The sequence below is a fragment of the Mobula birostris genome, chromosome 15, assembly GCF_030028105.1.
Source record: "Mobula birostris isolate sMobBir1 chromosome 15, sMobBir1.hap1, whole genome shotgun sequence".
NCBI classification, from domain to species: domain Eukaryota; kingdom Metazoa; phylum Chordata; class Chondrichthyes; order Myliobatiformes; family Myliobatidae; genus Mobula; species Mobula birostris.
Window position 1 is genome coordinate 33,820,869 of NC_092384.1, and position 18,477 is coordinate 33,839,345.

The 18,477-nt window shown below is 40.7% G+C and overlaps 1 protein-coding gene across 7 annotated transcripts in view; it reads right to left on the minus strand.

The window, feature by feature from the left end:
• The window catches only part of chd9 (chromodomain helicase DNA binding protein 9), a 275,269-nt gene that overhangs the window by 5,404 nt on the left and 251,388 nt on the right, over positions 1-18,477 (minus strand). For all 7 annotated transcript variants that reach the window (XM_072279569.1, XM_072279566.1, XM_072279567.1 and 4 more), the window contains 4 exons: positions 17,297-17,713; positions 8,516-8,713; positions 4,732-4,869; positions 390-494 (listed from right to left, as the gene is read on the minus strand). In XM_072279569.1, coding sequence (XP_072135670.1) covers positions 390-494; positions 4,732-4,869; positions 8,516-8,713; positions 17,297-17,713 — 858 coding nt within the window. The remainder of the gene's footprint in view (positions 1-389; positions 495-4,731; positions 4,870-8,515; positions 8,714-17,296; positions 17,714-18,477) is intronic.

Genomic DNA, 18,477 nt, shown 5'->3' on the forward strand with positions numbered 1-18,477 from the left:
TGACTTTTTTTCAGGTTATAACGAATTACCAGACTTTGATTATCTCTGATATCTAATTTATCAATTTTACCAATTTAACTCAGAGTAAACAATGTAATTGATTGTTTGCTTTATTGTTAATTCAGATTTGAGTTTAACTATGTGATAATAAAAAAAAGTGAGTCTGATTTTCTAACAATTGTGAGATCTCCATCTTTCTGAATTTTCAATCTCCCACATATATTTTATTAAAAATGAGGACTTTGATTCCACACCCAAGCTTGGTTTCAATTATTAAAAGATAATAAACATTGTGTTCAGGGTTACACTTTTACGAAATCAACAAGATGGTAAATTCTATCTGTGACATTTAATAATTAAAACTTTTCACTTGTTATTAAGTTACTTACTGACTGCTTTACCACATTTGTCCATTCTGGAGCAATTCCAAAATCTGGATTTTCCTGTAACCACCTTGCCAGGTCCTTAATTGGAGGAGCTAGTGAGCCACCCATCTAAACAGAATAAAACACTTGTAAATTAGATAAATCACTGTTCCTCTGTACACCAAAAACATATTATGCTATAGCTTGCAATTCTTTGATAACTGCTGGTATTTTAACAGTGGGACGCCTGGAGCTTGCCCCTTAATTTTTGTGCTTAGGAACATAGAGCCTTGGTGACATGCTGTGTAATCTAATTAAAAATAAACAATACTAAGTTTACCAATGAAGCTGGAAACAGAAGAGTCAAACTAGGCCTCTCTCTAAGTAACCATCCCCTTAGTAGGGGATGAATTTGCATTTCTCACTTAATTAATATCTATGTCCTCATAAAGGATTGTGTTTAATGGATATAGTAAACAGAATAGTCCATTTGAGTATATTCTGATTGGATCATGTCAACTGTGCATTAACTCCATGTCCTTTTAATATCTATGACTAGCAAATATCTAACATTTCAATTAAGGTTATTAATTGCAAACACGGGAAGACCTGCAGACGTTGGAAATCTGAACATAACACACAAAATGCTGGAGGAACTCAGCAGGCCAGGCAGCATCTATGGAAAAGAGTAAGCAGGGCTCATCAGGGCTCATTTAAATTAATTAATTGGGCTGGCATCTGTTTCCCACAATTCTAATCCTTGGACGGGTGAAGAAATGTTTCTAACATCCATCGAAGGTGCAAGATGGTTGCCGGGTGACACGTGTGGGCTTAATTGAGGAGGAGGGCCCTGGGCCCGAGAGCCAGAAACGAGCCGACAGCTGACTGATTTAAGTGCTGGGCAAGATTGGAAAGGTCAGGCAAAGGCAAAATCAAGGCAGTGGGACGCAGACTCGAGAGCATATTGAAACAGTAGGGCCCAGGTCTGAGAGCAAGGAATAAGCAAAGGCTTGGCCAATTTAAGCGCCAGGCCAGATTGGAAAGGTCAGGTAAAGGCCGAATTGAGGTGGTGGGGCCCATACTCGAGAGCGTATTGAAACAGTAGGGCCTGGATTCTAAGAGTGAGGAACAAGCTGAGGTTTGCTCAATTTAAGCGACAGGCCAAATTGAAAAGTTCAGAGGCGAGGGATGGGCTTGCTGCTCAGAAAGCATTACTCGTCCTTACACTGAGCTGAACTGAGGCAGTGGCCTGCAGCTAATAGGTTCCTGGACCAGCTTCAGTGATGACTGGCTTTGTGGCTGAGAACTCACTTTCATGAACTTTAGTTCTGAATATTATGTGCTTACATTTTATCGTTTACACAATTTGTTCTTTGAGTTTTTGCACATTGGGGTGTTTGATGGTCCTCTTTTTTAAAAGGTTCTATTGGGTTTCTTTGTTCTGTGACTACCTATAAGGAGTTGAATTTCAAGGCTACATATAGTATATATACTTCGATAATAAATGTACCTTGAACTTTGAATAACTGGGCTTTGATGTTTAACATGGCAGCTGAGAGCAGATTCTTTCAAGGTCAACAAAAAAAAATAGCAATTTCCCCATTACAATATAAGAGCACTACTGAATAAGAAGTGGGGATCCTCCTTCACCACCTGTCTCTTTCTGAGTTACAGAGCAATGAAACAAGCACTTTAGTCCAACAAGTGCCCACTAAGCTAGTCCCAATATCCCGCACTTAGCCAATGTCCCTCTAAATGCTGCCTCTCCACATACCTGTCTAAGTGCTTCTTAAATGACACTGTTGTACCTCCCCTTAGTCCCCTTCCCTCACTGATCAAGATCACTCTGTAATATATGGTAATTTTCACTATCAACAACACCTCATAATTCCACGTCATTAGTAAACTTACTGACCAAATCTTATGCCTCCAAGTTATTTATATAAATAACAAATAACAAAGCTCCCAACACTGACAAACAATAAGTCACCAGCCTCTATTCAAAGAAAGAGTCTTCAATCACCAACCTCTGCTTCCTGCATCCAAGTCAATTTTGAATCCATTTATTTAGCTCTTCCTGAATGCCATGGGACCGAACTTTTTATCAGCAACACCTTATATTCTGTCTCCAACCTCATGGCATGAACATCTATTTCTCTAACTTCCAGGATTTCTCCTCCCTCCCCTTTTCTCTTTTTCCATTCCCTATTCTGGTACCTCTCTTTCCCCTTCCCTTCTCCACACACGTCCATCACCCTCCTCTGGTGCCTCCCCCTCCTCCCACTTCCCTTTCTCCCATGGTCCACCCTCCTTGCCAAAGAGATTCTTTCTTCCCAAGCCCTTTATCTTTACCACCTATCACCTTGCAGCTGCTCGCTTTATCACCCCCTCCCACCTTTTTATTCTGGCTTCTCCCCACTTTCCTTCCAGTCCTGATGAAAGGTGAAGGGTGTCGGCCCAAAACTTGTCCTTCCATTGATGCTGCCTGACCTGCTGGTTGTTCAGTTATAATGCAGGACATTGCTGAATTAGACAACATCCATTGCCCTAACCTCATCTAACGTTTTGGTTACTTCTCCAAGAAAACTCTAAAATTTTCGACAAGCATAAAGCTACACTGATTCTTTCTAATCAGAATCCATTTATCCAAATGCTGGTAAAATCTGTCCCTCAGAATTCCTTCCAGTAACTTCCCCTCTGCTGATGTCAGGCTGACTGGCCAGTAGTTCCCTGATTTGTCTTTGCTACTGTTCTTAAACAGCATTAGCAACCTGCAGTTTTTTTGAAACTTCACCAATGGCTAATAATGAAGCAAATATCTCTACAGGGGCCTCCTACAAAGCCCACTCAGTCAGGCCCTGGGGTTTTATCCACCCCAATGTACTGTAAGGCTGCAAATAACTTCTCTCTGGGAATACGAATGCCCTCCAAAACATCTGTTTCCCTTATCTCTTGATCAACCATGATTTAATATTTGTTAAAAAATCCCATCCATCTCGTGGTGAGAAAAAGGCACCTTGTGGATCTCTAAGGGGACCCACTCTCTCCCTAGCCCAAGAAATCCCATACTTTACTCAGTACTGTGCAAAAGACTTAGGCACATATATATAGCTCAGTTGTCTTTACAGTTACCAAATAACACTTAATACTACTGAGCTAACACAAAGCTAATTACTCTTATTTCTGTTTCCCAACCTCCTTCCCATTTTAACTAATATACAGTATGTGTACAAGTCTTAGTCACCCTAACTATATGCAGTATATGTGCCCAAGACTTTTGCACACTACTATAACATTTCTTGGGATTTTCCTTAAACCCACCTGCAACATGCATCTATTACCCTCTCTTTGCCTTCCTGATTTCCCTCGTAAGAGTATTCTTAATCTTTTTATGGACATCAAGGGATTCATTTTTGTCATTCCTTGCTTCTGCTTTTAAAAGCCTCCTGACCTAAACTGCTCAAGATGTGAAATAAAAACAGGTCATATAGCAAGTGTGAAGAAAAACAATGCTTAGGATCACTGTCCCTTCATTGCATTGAGAAACAGCTGCAAATCAAATATATTTTAACTTGCAGGGAACAAAGAAATTGCCTGTGATAAGTACAAAAGGGAGACAGTGGGTCTGAGACGCTGACTGCGTATTTCCCTCCAATGATGCTGTCTGGCCTGCTGAGTTCCTCCAGCATTTTGTTTGTATCTGTGATAAGGAGTTGATGAAGAGAAACTAAAAGACGTAAATGGTGGTGGTCTGGGGGAGAGGATGTTGATGTTTGTCAACCACAGCTGATTTTAGAGAGAGGATGAAAAACAGAAGGAAATAATGGAACATAAAAGGATGAACAAAAGGTCCTGGATACAAAACTTTGCAGTTGCTAGAAATCTGAAATGAAACTGAATGTTGGAAAGATTCATCGGATCAAGAGGCATCTATAAACAGAGAAAAACAGTTAATATTACAGATTTTTTTCCTCTTATTTTCATGTATCTGTCTCTTTGCATCTCATTCAAATAAATGACCTGTAACAAGCCTCCATGACAGTCTCTAAACCAACACAATCTCCTAGTCTCTTGGTCTCTATTACTCCCATATTGCTGCAAATTAAAATGTGTTTGAAATTGAATTTTATCTCTCTACAGTTGCTGCCTAGCCTGTTGAGCATTTTCAACATCTGCTGGTTTATTTGCTTGCCAGGAATTGGGAATATTGTATCACAAATCATGCACGTGGTTAAGATATTACCAGAGCCTCAGGAAACCCATTCTTTCAACCTTACTGCATTGACAACTTTTTGCTTCCAGGCTAAAATCTATCTTCCTTCAGAATAAATATCCTAGTTGTTTAACAGGATAAAGCAAATATTACCTTCTTTGCATTTCTTCGATTTATAACAGGCACACGTTCTTCTCCAGTTAAGCTTTTGACATCTATTTTGTCAGGGTTCCTGCACCGATGTCTCTTTTGCTTTGGTCGCTCACTCGCAATCTCAGGTTTGTTGGTTTTCTGAAATAAATGCCAAAGGACTTAAAACCAAGAAAGTACAATTGATAGTAACATATACTCTATATCACCATCAAACATATGAAATGAACACTAATAAAATGCTAAGAAATGCAAATCTTGGAAAATAAATATATTTATGATTACAATATTACATCTTGAAATTATTACATACTCTACAATCTGCAATACACATTCATATTGCATAATCAATTTAATCACAGCCTCCATAGAAGTATTAGTAAACGGCATTAGCACGTAACAATCCTTAGTGACAATAAATAACTGTTCAAAGTATTTAGCAACCATTTGAGCATCCATTTCAACATCTGCCTGATGGACTTCCCCTGCAATATTTTTCAGACATACCACTGTGCTCATTCGTGCTCATTCAGGTGTTCAACTGGAGTGGGGCTCTCACTAGCTATTTCTGTCTTTTGTTAGGGGCAGATTGGGTAGAATTGTGGTTAATTCTTATTTTATGCAGGGAAAATAAATTGCACAGTTGAACGGAGAAGGCTGCTCCTAACAATTTTGGCAGACTGGGGGGAGGGGGGAGAACTCAACCTTGGAGAAGAGTCGTAAACTAAAGGATAAAATTCTGAATAGATGAGGAACAAAAATTGCACACATGCAAAAATCTTTTAAGAAGACAGTAAAAATGTAACTTCATAAATGGTGGATACTTGACATACTCATCGGCAGACCTCAATCAGGAAGGACTGGTGATGATATCCCCTCCTCATTGACCATCAACACAGGTGCACCTTAAGGCTGCATGCTTAATCCCCGACACACACTTGACTGTGCGGCTAAGCACAGCTCCAATGTCAACTTCAAGTTCACTGACAACACTCCTGTTGTGGGAAGAATGAGCTGGCAATGAGTCAGCTTGTCAGAGCCAGACAGGTCATCTGGTTAACGAGACTGGTGCCACAAAAACTACCTCTTGCTCAACATCAGTAAAACTAAAGAGCTGTTTGTTGACATCAGAAGGCGGAAAGAGAGTGAATATGTACCAGTCTACTTTGGGAGGATCAGCAGTGGAGAGAGTCAGCAGCTTTAAATTCCTGGGCATTAACATATGCGATGACTTGTTAGGATACTTTCTATAGTACATCTGCAGAAGTGTTAGAGTGTTCAGTGTCAAACTGAATCACCTTTGTCTCCTAAGTAAATATGCTGGCACGCCTTTCTTATGATTGCAGGTATTTCCCTTCAACCATTTGTTTCTTGAACCAAACAGCATAAACCTAATCACTACTCACTACAATTAGCAATATTATGATCACCTTACACTAAAATCAACCTTGGTTCTTGTTCAAATTTGTTTGATTGTTTTAAAAATGTGTATATTTATGATAAACTATGCTTTTTGTGAATGCTACCTATATGATGCTATCTGCCTGTGCTGCTACTGTAAGTAAACTTTTCATTGCACCTGCTCATAACACGATGACCTCGACATTGACTTTGAAAAGCAAGGAAGTTGTGACGAGTCTTCATCAAAGACCGGTTTGGTAAGAACTGAACCACCGTGTTCAGTTCAGGTCACTGTGCTTTCACACAGAAGCAAGGACCTTGGAGAGAGTAAATAAAGGAATTATGGGAAGTTCCCCAAAATTAAGGAATTGTATGCTGGGGAAGGCTGAAACAATACGTCAACAACTCCTTTCAAGATGACATCAGGAAAATGTGTATATTTTTACGTCTAACTAAAATATGGAATACCTTGACTGTATGGTTGAGGCACACTCAATTAGTAGAGACAGAGAGAGAAACAGCATGATAATAGGCCTTTCCGTCTACAACAATCATCAAGCACCCCTTCTTATTCTGATCCTATTTTCTCTACGCTTACATTTTCCAAAGAGTAAACTAGATTAGTACTTTAAAGAATTGCAATACCACAGGGAAAGACAGACTGGCATTGTATATTTGAGGGGCTGAATTGTCTATGGTTCTTTTGAGGTCAACAGTTTTATTTTTGGATGGTTGAAACTCAGAAATACATTGTCAATAATTATCTCGGCTAATGCTAAAATATGACATTGCAATTAAACCACCAACTTCAAACCAGACAAGAGAAGGTTGGATTGCAGCCCACATTCACTGCCACTGATGATCAGTGAAAATGTGTATAACTTTGATATTAAGTATCTACCTAACAAAGCGCAGAAATTGAAAACCTGTCTTCTTTTTGAAAATTAGACTTTGGTGCCATGTTCGCATTCAAGAAATCTGTCAGAGCTTGCTGAGAAAAGGATCTGAAGGTCCACCTAAAAATCACACTTTATAACTTTTTGATTTGTGTGCACCAATGTGGGAAGAGGAAGATAGAACGTGGACTGGCCAAGGGTGACAGTAAGAGGCCAAGTAAGGGAATGTTGGCACGTGCATGCATTGAGAGAATGAATATTCCCTCAGAAATAACCAAATTAAAATTGCTGCATGTGCCCTTGTCTTTCAACAGGGAGAATTTTTTAAATGAATTTTGGTCCATATTCCTTTAGGTTTATAAGAACGTGGGGCGGGGCTGGTGTCTATATTCAAACATAGAAGATCCTACTGGGGTTAACAACCTACATGCTGAGATGTTTGTGCTACTGGGAGAGTGACGACCATGGGGATGAGGGAAGTGCGGTCATTTAAAACTTAATTGTGTGGAAATTTATTTTCTGAAGTGAGTGCATCTTGGGAATTCTTTGTTGCAGTGCATGATAGAGGAAAAAGCATTAGGTGTATTTAAAGCAGAGATAGGTAATTATCTGAAAGATCATGAGATTGAGGGTCATGGGGAATTGGCACAGACTAGGAGTTGAAGCCAGCACAGATCAGCCATGATCACACTGGTCAGGCTTGAGGGGCCTGGTAGCCTCATGGTGCTCCTGTTCTCCTGTGTTCTTGCTTTGACTGTATAAAAGAGGAGGAGGAGAAGATGGCAGCATGACGCAGCGCGCGCGGCCTCTCTGATGAATGATATCTGTAATCTGTCAAGTAGGGTACCGTGCACAATTCTGATTTGATGGAGACAGACGTGACAGTACGGAGGAACATCTGGAGAAACTTCTAAGATGCCCGCTTCGCTGCCGCTGCTACTGCGTGGTCCAGAATCCCCGGAGCAGAAGGCCCCAAATCCTCGGCTTTGCTTGTTTCGGCGGCCGGGGCGAGGTCGAAGGCGCTCAGCAGAGGATGGCGCTCGGGAGGCTGTATCGGAGGGGCTGGTCGGAGGCTCAAAGTTTTCGGATGGACGGACTCAGTGTCAGCTGTGGTCGGCTGCTTCCAATGCGTCGGCAGTTGTTGGTGCCTGGAGGTTTATGGCAGGGAGTTTCTCCCTTTCGTCGCCTGCCATCAGGGACTTGGGAGTCAATCGGGACTTGAGACTTTTTTTTACTGTACCCATGGTCTGTTCTTTATCAAATTATGGTATTGCTTTCCACTGCTGTAACTATATGTTATAATTATGTGGTTCTGTCAGTGTCAGTCTTTGGTTTGTCCTGTTTTTCTGTGATATCACTCTGGAGGAACATTGTAACATTTCTTAATGCATGCATGCATTTCTAAATGACAATGAACGAGGACTGAGTGTTCTCATAATCTTAAAAAAAAAGTAAATATTATCCTGAATGGTATGTAGACAAATACTCACTGGAATGTGGGCTGACACATCTGTCACGTAGTCTGGGTGTTCCTTGAGCCACTCTTCCAGTTCCTTCCTCTTTGGAGCATCTTCTCCCGTGAGCCTGGTGCCATCTTTCACATTAATAACTGAGACACGACTTTCAGCATGAAACTGCCCATGACATGCATTAAATGCTGATTGTGTGTTGACAAATTCAGCATTAGCCTGCAGACATAAATAAGTCTTTAGAGATTTCCAATAGCTTACACAACAAGTTTGGAGTATACTTGCTGTTGGCATACTTTACAGATTGTAACACAGAGCTTCACGGCAAATGGAATATTACTAATGTACAATTTCAACATTTACAGTATCAAATGAGATGTGGGTATTACAATATTAGAAAGGATGAATGCAGAAACGAGGTTCAGGACACAACTGACATTAACTTCAAAACAGATTATTGAAGCAGTGTGTTTTGACAGAGTAAGACTACCACATGATCCTTACCAAAGTAACCCTAACACTAGATGGGATAAAGGATAAAGAGACAGAAGTTGACATATCACTGCAGTTGAGATATTCATTAACAAGACCACTTAGAAAACAAAGTGGATAGTGGCCTCACTTCAACAGTAATAGAATTTAAACTGTTACAGAGCCTGAGTTTTCTAACATTTGAAGTGTGAAGATATAGAACCAGAATTATTTGTAAAAAGTATAAAGAGGCACCAGATTTAGTGGACTAAGGGTGATTTAATTGGAATGGCACCAGAATGAGAGGTTACTGAATGACTGAGGCTGTCTTGTACAGAAGGTATGGGAGGAAGGAAGGAGACCCAAGGAATGTCTTTAAGATATAGCAGAGGATTTAACATGATCTGGACCACAAATATAGAACAGTTAGTATTAATCGAACAAATTGTTGTAGGGACGTTGTTTAAACACATTCAGTGGTTTGAATGCGTTTGCTCTCGAAAATTTGTTGCAAGAGAAAACTCAAGAATTCTAATATTTAATTGAAATTCTGCATGCTCTGCCTCCTTTTGAGTTCACTGTCTTCATTAGAACTCTTACTGCATATTAACTCTCAACCCATACCTTCAGCAAATCCCTTCATCTGGAAATCTAGCATTCCAATCCTTTCCAACCCTGATATCTTCACTCATTGCTACATGTCTGTATTTCCTTTCACACTCCAATTATCATGTTCTTTGATATTAGTTCCCGGAAGAAACACTTCCCTAATTCTGTTATTCCTGTACTTTCTAAATCTTAATGGGCTAGCTTTATTGCACAGTATTTTCTTGCAAAGATTAATTCTCTCTATTAAATGTACACCTCATTTAAAACCATAACCCTCTTCACTGACTGTAACCCTCGTCTCTTCTCCTTTACATCTGACGAATGCAGAATAGACACAATAGTCATTCGATTCGGTCAGACATCAACAGATCTGATTCGATCAGATGGCAATAACCTTTTGCCCTTGTCCCCAGCAAGTGCAAAGAGCTCACGGATTTCGAAGACAATCCAATCTCCCAATTCTGTTGATCCACCCAATACAACCTCACCCTCAATACACACAAATCTTAAGTTTCATTTGACTTATTCAAACCTAGAGGTCACAATTTTCTGTAAATGCCCCCCACCCAACTCTCCTTGCATCCTCTTTGACTTGCCATGCTCTTATGACACAACTTTGTTTTCATATGAACTGATTTTGACCCAGCAATTGACCATGCGGTTTTCTTTCTGACATTACGTCTGGTACTTCGTTACCATTCTTTGGGGTACCTTTACTGTCTCCTTCAGAAACACCCTCTCAAAAAAAACTCTGAATCTTCCTTCCTTGTAAACTACTGCCTCGTCTCTGACCTTCCTTTCCTCTCAAGTCCTTGAACCTGTTGGAGACTTTCGAACGTGTATCAAGATATGTTGAAAAGGTTTTGTTTGCTTATCAGGTTCAAGTTCAAACTTAACGTCATCTGACTGTGCAAACAAAATAACCTTCCTCCGGACCATGGCGCACTTACATATATCACACACAGTACATAAACCAAAATACTATACTATAAGTTAATAAAATATAGTTCAAAATGCACATAGTAAAGCGCAGCACAGGTAAACAGTAAACAGCTCGCTGTCTGAGTGACGAGACCTCGGTGGTGGCAGGGTATTTATTAGGCTCACAGTCTGATGGAAGAAGCTGTGGCCCAGTTTGACAGCCCCAGTCCTGATGCTTCTGTATCTCCTTCCTGATGGTAGTAGGTCAAAGAGACTGTGGGATGGGCGATGGGGATCTTCAACCATGCTTTGGACCCTCTATCCACAACACACCCGGTAAATGTCACAACTAGGGAAGGGGGAGACCCCGATGATACTCTCAGTGGTTCTTACTGTCCTCTGTGGGGCCATGTAGTCCAATGCCCTGCAGCTTCCGTACCACACAATGATGCAGCCAGACCGGACACTCTCAATGGTGCTCCTGTAGAAAGTTGTTAAGAATGGGGGCAGGGAGCCTTGCATGCCTGAATCTCCTCAGAAAATGTAGATGCTGCTGTGCCTTCTTGATTAGTGGGGAGTTGTTGTGGGTCCAGGTTAGATCGTCCATTCTGTGCACACCCAAGTGACTTTGTGCTCTTCACTCTCTCTACAGCAGAGCCATTGGTGTGCAATGGAGAGTGGTTGATCTGTGCCTTCCTGAGGTCCACAATCATCTCTTTTGTCTTGTCCATGTTGAGACTCAGGTTGTTGTTCTCACACCATTTGACAGGCCTCTCTCTCTCTCTCTCTCTACCTCCTCAGCAAACTTTGATGGTGCAGTTTGAGTTGAACCTGACAGAGCAGTTGTGAGTCAGCAGTGTGAACAGCAGTGGGCTGAGCACACAACCCTGGGGTGGCACCACTGCTCAGTGTGATAGAACTTGAGATGTTGATGCCAACTTGGACTGACTGGGGTCTTTCTGTAAAGAAGTCCAAGATCCAGTTACAGAGAGGGATGTTGAGTCCTAAAAAGGGCAGTTTACCCACCAGCCTCTGATTGATGACTGAGTTAAATGCCAAGCTGAAGTCGATGAACACCACCCTGACATACGAGGCATCGGTTTCTAGGTTGGGCAGGACAGAGTGGAGGGCTGAGGCTATGGCATCACCAGTTTGAGGGGCAGGTGAACTGGAAAGGGTCCATTGTAGCTGGAAGGTGGGATTTTATCCAATCCATTACCAGCTGCTGCTGAAAGCACTTCATGATTGTTGACGTCAGTGCCGCTGGACAGTAATCCTTTAAGCCAGTTACCGTTGTTCTCTCGGACATCAGAACAGTGGTTGCTGCCTTGATGCCTGCAGGGACAGTGGGCTGTTACAGTGAGATAGTAAAGATGTCGATTAAGACTCTGTCAGCTGGGCTGCACAGTCTCTCAGCACCCGACCAGGTAAGTTGTCAAGATCTGCAGCTTTGTGCGGTTTATCCTAGCTTGGGTCCACCTCACCTTGGCTGTGGCTCGACATCATATCATTCAATTGGTCAAATAGTGCACAGAAAGCATTCAAGCTGTTGCTGCCGTTGATGTGCAGGGTGGACTTGTAATCGGTTATGGTATGTATACCTTGCCACATGTCCCTGGTGACACAAAGGTGTCTGTGGATTCCCTGTGCATACTCATGCTTTGCCTTCCCGACGGCACAGGAGATCGCGGGTCTTACTGACCCCCAAGCAGTACACGAATCTCTGCAGTCAGCCAAGGTTTCCGGTTTGCCCTAGCAGTGTAGTATTTAATATCATCCTGACAGATCATTCTATACATAATTACATCAGAAAAGATAATTCAGCATTGCCCATCTTTCCCAGAATTTGTTTAAATCCATGCAGTCTTGTTCATATCTGTACCACACCCTCAAAATTACCCTTTTCAAAGTCAATAATGACATGCAACAGGGCCATGAAATTGACGTTAAGCTCCCTTGACCCGCCTACTGACTTCAACATGGCTGACCACACCATCTTCCTCCAAAGCTTCCCACTATACAATGGTGGAGCTGCATACTCCCAATTCCGTTTACACTTAACCACTAGATGTTGCCAGAGCCAAATGCAATGCCTTCTCTTCCACTGTCACCAGTTCCTCCCAAGGAGGTGATCTTGCCTTTCATTTCCTTATCAACACGCTGAACCCTTGGCAACATTTTCTGCACTTTTGGCCACTTGTACGATCCAAGATATAATTATTTTCTGCTGCCTTGGATGCAAGCTTGGGCTTGCTCTCCTTAAATCCCTATCTATCTTTTGATTTTTCATTCCTTGTTTAAACTGCTATTTAAAACCCTAAATCTGTGACCAAGCTTCTTTCCCCTTAGCAAGCCCAGTGTCTTCTTTTAGTTTGATTTAGTTAGAATTTTGTTTGATAATACTCCCATAAAGTGCCTTTGGGAGCCTTGTTATATTAAGTGTGCTAGCTGAATAAATGTTGCTATTGTACTGAAATATACACTTATACAAAAGCACATCAAAATATTAGAAGTAATTTTGCTTATTTGCATCTTCTTTTCTGGTAATACTAAGCATCTACCCTATTAACGTCAAATATTGTGCAGTCCCTGAATTTCTGGCAAACCAGAAAAATAACCATTTCTCCTGAGAAATTATAAACCTTAAGCTGGTGTCTGCTTTTTAACCTTTCATTCTTCATACTTTTCAACAATATGTTGTGCGCATTATTGGAGAAAAATGAACAGAACTAATAATTGGTTGTATCTTCACTAGTTGTAATCTTAACTTTAAAATCTACAGGAAAAATGGACAAACTACCTTTCTTAGTCAGCTGAGTAGACCCTTCAAATTTGCAGATTGCAGTGGATTTGTTGCCTAGACTTTGCGGCAGGAAGCCACCTCTACAAGCAGACTTCACTCGTCACTGACCTGTTAAAAAGGCTTCTTCTTGCCTTGTACAATTCCACGGGAGGAAGTTACCAAAAGAAACTAGCCTGGTTCTCTGAGGCAAGGCTAGCCTTTTCATGGAACACGGTAAGTCTACTGGGGGTAGGGTGGGGGAATAACCTGAATAAGCCCCACATGTAAACTGACAGCATCCTCCTTGCTGTCAGAGATACTGCATGAAACTCCCCAGAAAACCTAAACCCATCAACTTCCAGATAAATCGTGGTGGAGAAGCTCGAATTGGGCAGTAGTATCAGCCTAAGAACACGCAGAAACAATGAAGCTGAAGGCACTAGTTCAACAATCGATTAAAATTTCATTTGTAGACAAATAAAAAAAGTGAACAAGATAATCCAGTACGCATAACAGATATGAGTGGAGGAATGCAGGTCTGAACTATATCCTTAATCCATTTTAATATGACAAGTCAGACTGGTACTGCATATGAACCCAGAGCATTGATTAGCACATCAGAATATGATATTGCTGCTACCACAGACACATGGAAATAAAGGCAGGACTGATAACTTAATATTCTTGGATACATAAGGACAGTGCTGTCATTTGTTATATGATTTGGATGTAAATGCAGGAGGTATGATTATTAAGTCTACAGATGGCACAAGAATTGGTGGTATTGTTAATATTGAGGTGACGCACTTTAGGAAGAATAATAAGGCACGGCGAATGGTAGGGCCCTAGGAAGTGTGGAAGAACAGAGAGACTTATGGTGACAAAAGGCAGATTTTAAGGTGAAGGTGTCAGAGAACTCAGTAAACCCATGCTCCTCCACTCAACTCCAATCCTCTACTTTGGAGTCCAATGTTGGAGCAGAATTGGTAGAATGCCCAGCGATTCTCGGCTTTTTGCATTCACATAGGCAACACTTATAAAGCTCAGTGTCAGTAGATGCAAGACTTCATCCAGCAAGTTTCAACCCATGAGCACCACTGACATACAGTGACATTGCAATAACATGAATTATAATGAATGGTAGACACAATCAACTCCTCTCTGCACTTGCAAAACAAAATTACCTTGGATATTCTAAAGTAATGGAAATAAAAATGTTATTATTGGTTTGACTTTTTCCACCATGGAACAGTCTAATTATGATTGAGATTATAACATTATAGGTTTTGGTAACAGGGAAATAATACAGAGGATGTGGAGATCAAAGGTCTGAATAAGCTGAAGCTAATGGAAATCAGTTGTTCTTCTGTTCTTCAAATGATCAGAGTAGTAAAGTCTTTAAGTAATAAAACAGTGAGCAAGGAAAGTACAGGAAATGGGAGAAAAAAGACTGACAGGGACTAAATGATGAGAAACATTTCTGCCCTTCAGTCTCAATTTCTCAGCTACTGAAGCCTTCATCGTTTGTGACCTTGAGTTTCAACTTCAAAGCACTCCTTCTAGTTGGCTCTCCTCATTCTATTCCACTTCAACTTGAGTTTAAGCTTGTTCCACTTAAACCTCCACTGACCTAGACCCAATCCTTATTTTCTTAGTTCAGCCACAGCCAAGTCAAGTTTTAGTGTTCTTGTTCCCTTTTTTAAAACCAAGACTCACCCTCCCTATCTTGATAGTATTATCCGATGGAACCACCTACTTGTGCTTCTCAAAGTGTGACCTCTTACCCATAATTTGTGTCTTCAACTGCTTAAGCAGCAATGACTGGAATTTCCTTCCTTAGGCTCCTTGCCTTTGCTTAAATGGTTTGGCTTCAATATTTTGTTCAATAACATTCACGTGAAAGGCTTTGAGACATAGATGCTACATTAAAGGATACTTATAATTGCCAACAAACAACACACATCAAAGTTGCTGGTGAACGCAGCAGGCCAGGCAGCATCTCTAGGAAGAGGTACAGTCGACCCTGGGTCTCAGCCCGAAACGTCGACTGTACCTTTTCCTAGAGATACTGCCTGGCCTGCTGCGTTCACCAGCAACTTTGATGTGTGTTGCTTGAATTTCCAGCATCTGCAGAATTCCTCATGTTTGCGCTTATAATTGCCAGTTGTTTCTAACTCAAATGTACACAAATAACCAAAAATACAATTACTTCTAAGAGCCTGATAGCCATAACCTAGGAAATCGGATTCAATTAGTCTTATTCTTATTTTCCATCCTCCACTTTTCAATACCTTCATCAACTTTTTCTACCCATATCCTCTCCCAAGCTTCCAGAGAAACCTTTATTTTTTAAATACAGGAACTTACTTCATAATTCAATTCACTCATGACGCAGTACTCACCTTAACTCCTCAACTACAGAAACATAGAAAACCTACAGCACAATACAGGCCCTTCAGCCCACAAAGCTGTGCTATGTTAAAATTAAGCACAATTCTCGTATTATTTGAACTAAAAAAGATTATCACCAATCATGAAATGTCTAATCTAAATTTGTTTGATGAATAAATCTTAGCATAGAAACCACAGAAACTACAGCACAGAAACAGGTCTTTTGGCTCTTCTTGGCTGTGCCGAACCATTTTCTGCCTAGTCCCACTGACCTGCACACGGACCATATCCCTCCATACACCTCCCATCCATGTATCTGTCCAATTTATTTTTAAATGTTAATAAAGAACCCGCATTTACCACCTCGTCTGGCAGCTCATTCCATACTCCCACCACTCTCTGTGTGAAGAAGCCCCCCCAATGTTCCCTTTAAACTTTTCCCCCCTCACCCTTAACCCACGTTCTCTGTTTTTTTTCTCCCCTTGCCTCAGTGGAAAAAGCCTGCTTGCATTCACTCTATCTATACCCATCATAATTTTATATACCTCTATCAAATCTCCCCTCATTCTTCTACGCTCCAGGGAATAAAGTCCTAACCTATTCAACCTTTCTCTGTAACTGAGTTTCTCAAGTCCCGGCAACATCCTTGTAAACCTTCTCTGCACTCTTTCAACCTTATTTATATCCTTCCTGTAATTTGGTGACCAAAACTGAACACAATACTCCAGATTCGGCCTCACCAATGCCTTATGCAACCTCATCATAACATTCCAGCTCTTATACTCAATACTTTGATTAATAAAGGCCAATGTACCAAAAGCTCTCTTTACGACCCTATCTACCTGTGACGCCACTTTTAGGGAATTTTGTATCTGTATTTCCAGATCCCTCTGTTCCACTGCACTCCTCAGTGCCTTACCATTAACCCCGTATGTTCTACCTTGGTTTGTCCTTCCAACGTGCAATACCTCACACGTGTCTGTATTAAACTCCATTCGCCATTTTTCAGCCCATTTTTCCAGCTGGTCCAAGTCCCTCTGCAGGCTCTGAAAACCTTCCTCACTGTCTACTACCACCTCCAATCTTTGTATCATCAGCAAATTTGCTGATCCAATTTAATCTTGTTAACCAAGTTAATTTCATTGCACATAAATTCACAGATTACTTTGTAGCAAACTGACTGCCTTTTCCTGAAAGCGAGCCCGACATTTTTTACTGAATTACCAGCTGAACCATCATGGATGTGGACAGAATATCACTGTTTATGCATGTCTGTAGGAACAGTTCCACACCCCCTCCCCTTACTCACCATACAAGGTGGACAGTTCATTCAGTATGTCCATACCTTCAAACACGATTAATATTTTACCTATTTCTAAACTTTTTAGCTTTACTTCCCATTGCAGTGAAATTATACTCAGTGAGTCAGCAAAGACTGACTCATGCCATAATCAATGAAGCAATCACATTGGAACATGCTGTCCGACAGAAGGTAAAGAAAGTAGACAGGTTCATGCAGTTAGGCAACAGAATTTTACATTGCTAACATTAGCAGTTAAGTTGCATCATTAAATTTATTTCTATAAATAACTTCTGTGAATGATATTACAATATAAAAGCAGACTTACAGGCTGTAATGATTTGTTCCGGTTCATGAAAAGATTGTCCAATCCTTCCACGTTCTTTTTTCTTCCCCTTCTCTTTTTAACAATTGGCTGGGCATCCAATAGGATTCCATTTGTGCAGTGTCCTGTGATCTGCTGAGAAGCACCTGCTAATGCTGATTTAGGATGGGGGATCGCTGTGGAGATGCTGCCAGGTAAACTGGTATTGAATACCATTGAGGATGACAAGGGAATGGAGCTCCCAGCTCCCATTAAAGACTTTGAGAAGTCTACAGCCAATTCTTGACTGCTGTCAGGAGTAGAGTACAAGTCGTGCAGCTGTGCCATATACTGATGCTGATCTGAAGTTCCTTCCTCAGTCTCTCGAGCTCTCTTCTGAGTGAGTCTTTGCTTCTGAAAAGTTAACTTCAATCCACTTTCCTATTGAAACAAATGGCAATAATAAAAATGGCTTTACAATGATAGACATCAACTTTAGGTCTACCAGCTAAAGCCTAGTTGTTTTGGTAGCTGGAGACTACAGACAAATTGAATTATGTTTAGATGAACACAAGCACACTAATTACATTACAAACAACCTTTAAGAAAGTGGGTACGAGTACATTTGTAAATTAGTAATATTTTAAACATCCAGTTATAATTACTAATGATACAGTTGAAGCAAAAGGAATTATTATCATATTTGTCAACTTTATCCAATTTGTTTATTCTTTGACATTGGTGCCCTATGTCGTAGTCTGCTTTCTCATCCAAATGACCTTTCTTTATGCCCAGTTTAGACAGTGAGTTCTGTCAAAAATTGAATTTATTAACTATTCATGAATAATTATTAAATATAATGGAATTACTGAGATATCAAGATAAATTCTTGTGACTTTGGAATTATTATATTCTTCATGTTCTTTTTTTTTTTCTTTTGCGTGTTTTTGAAAGCTTTTTCTGGTCCACATTGCATGCCTCAACTGACAGAAAGTGGAAAAGATCTACCAGTGGATCTCTATCCTTGGTCAGATTGACTTTTCTCTTTGATTATTTGGCACACGTGGGAATGCAATGTGTGGGCAGCCCCTTTTACAGGCTTGCTGTATGAAGAATATTCTGTATTGTAGCAAACAGACATCTCCACAATCCCACAATCTTTATCAACACAGGAGCACCACAGGGATGTGTGCTTAGCCCCCTGT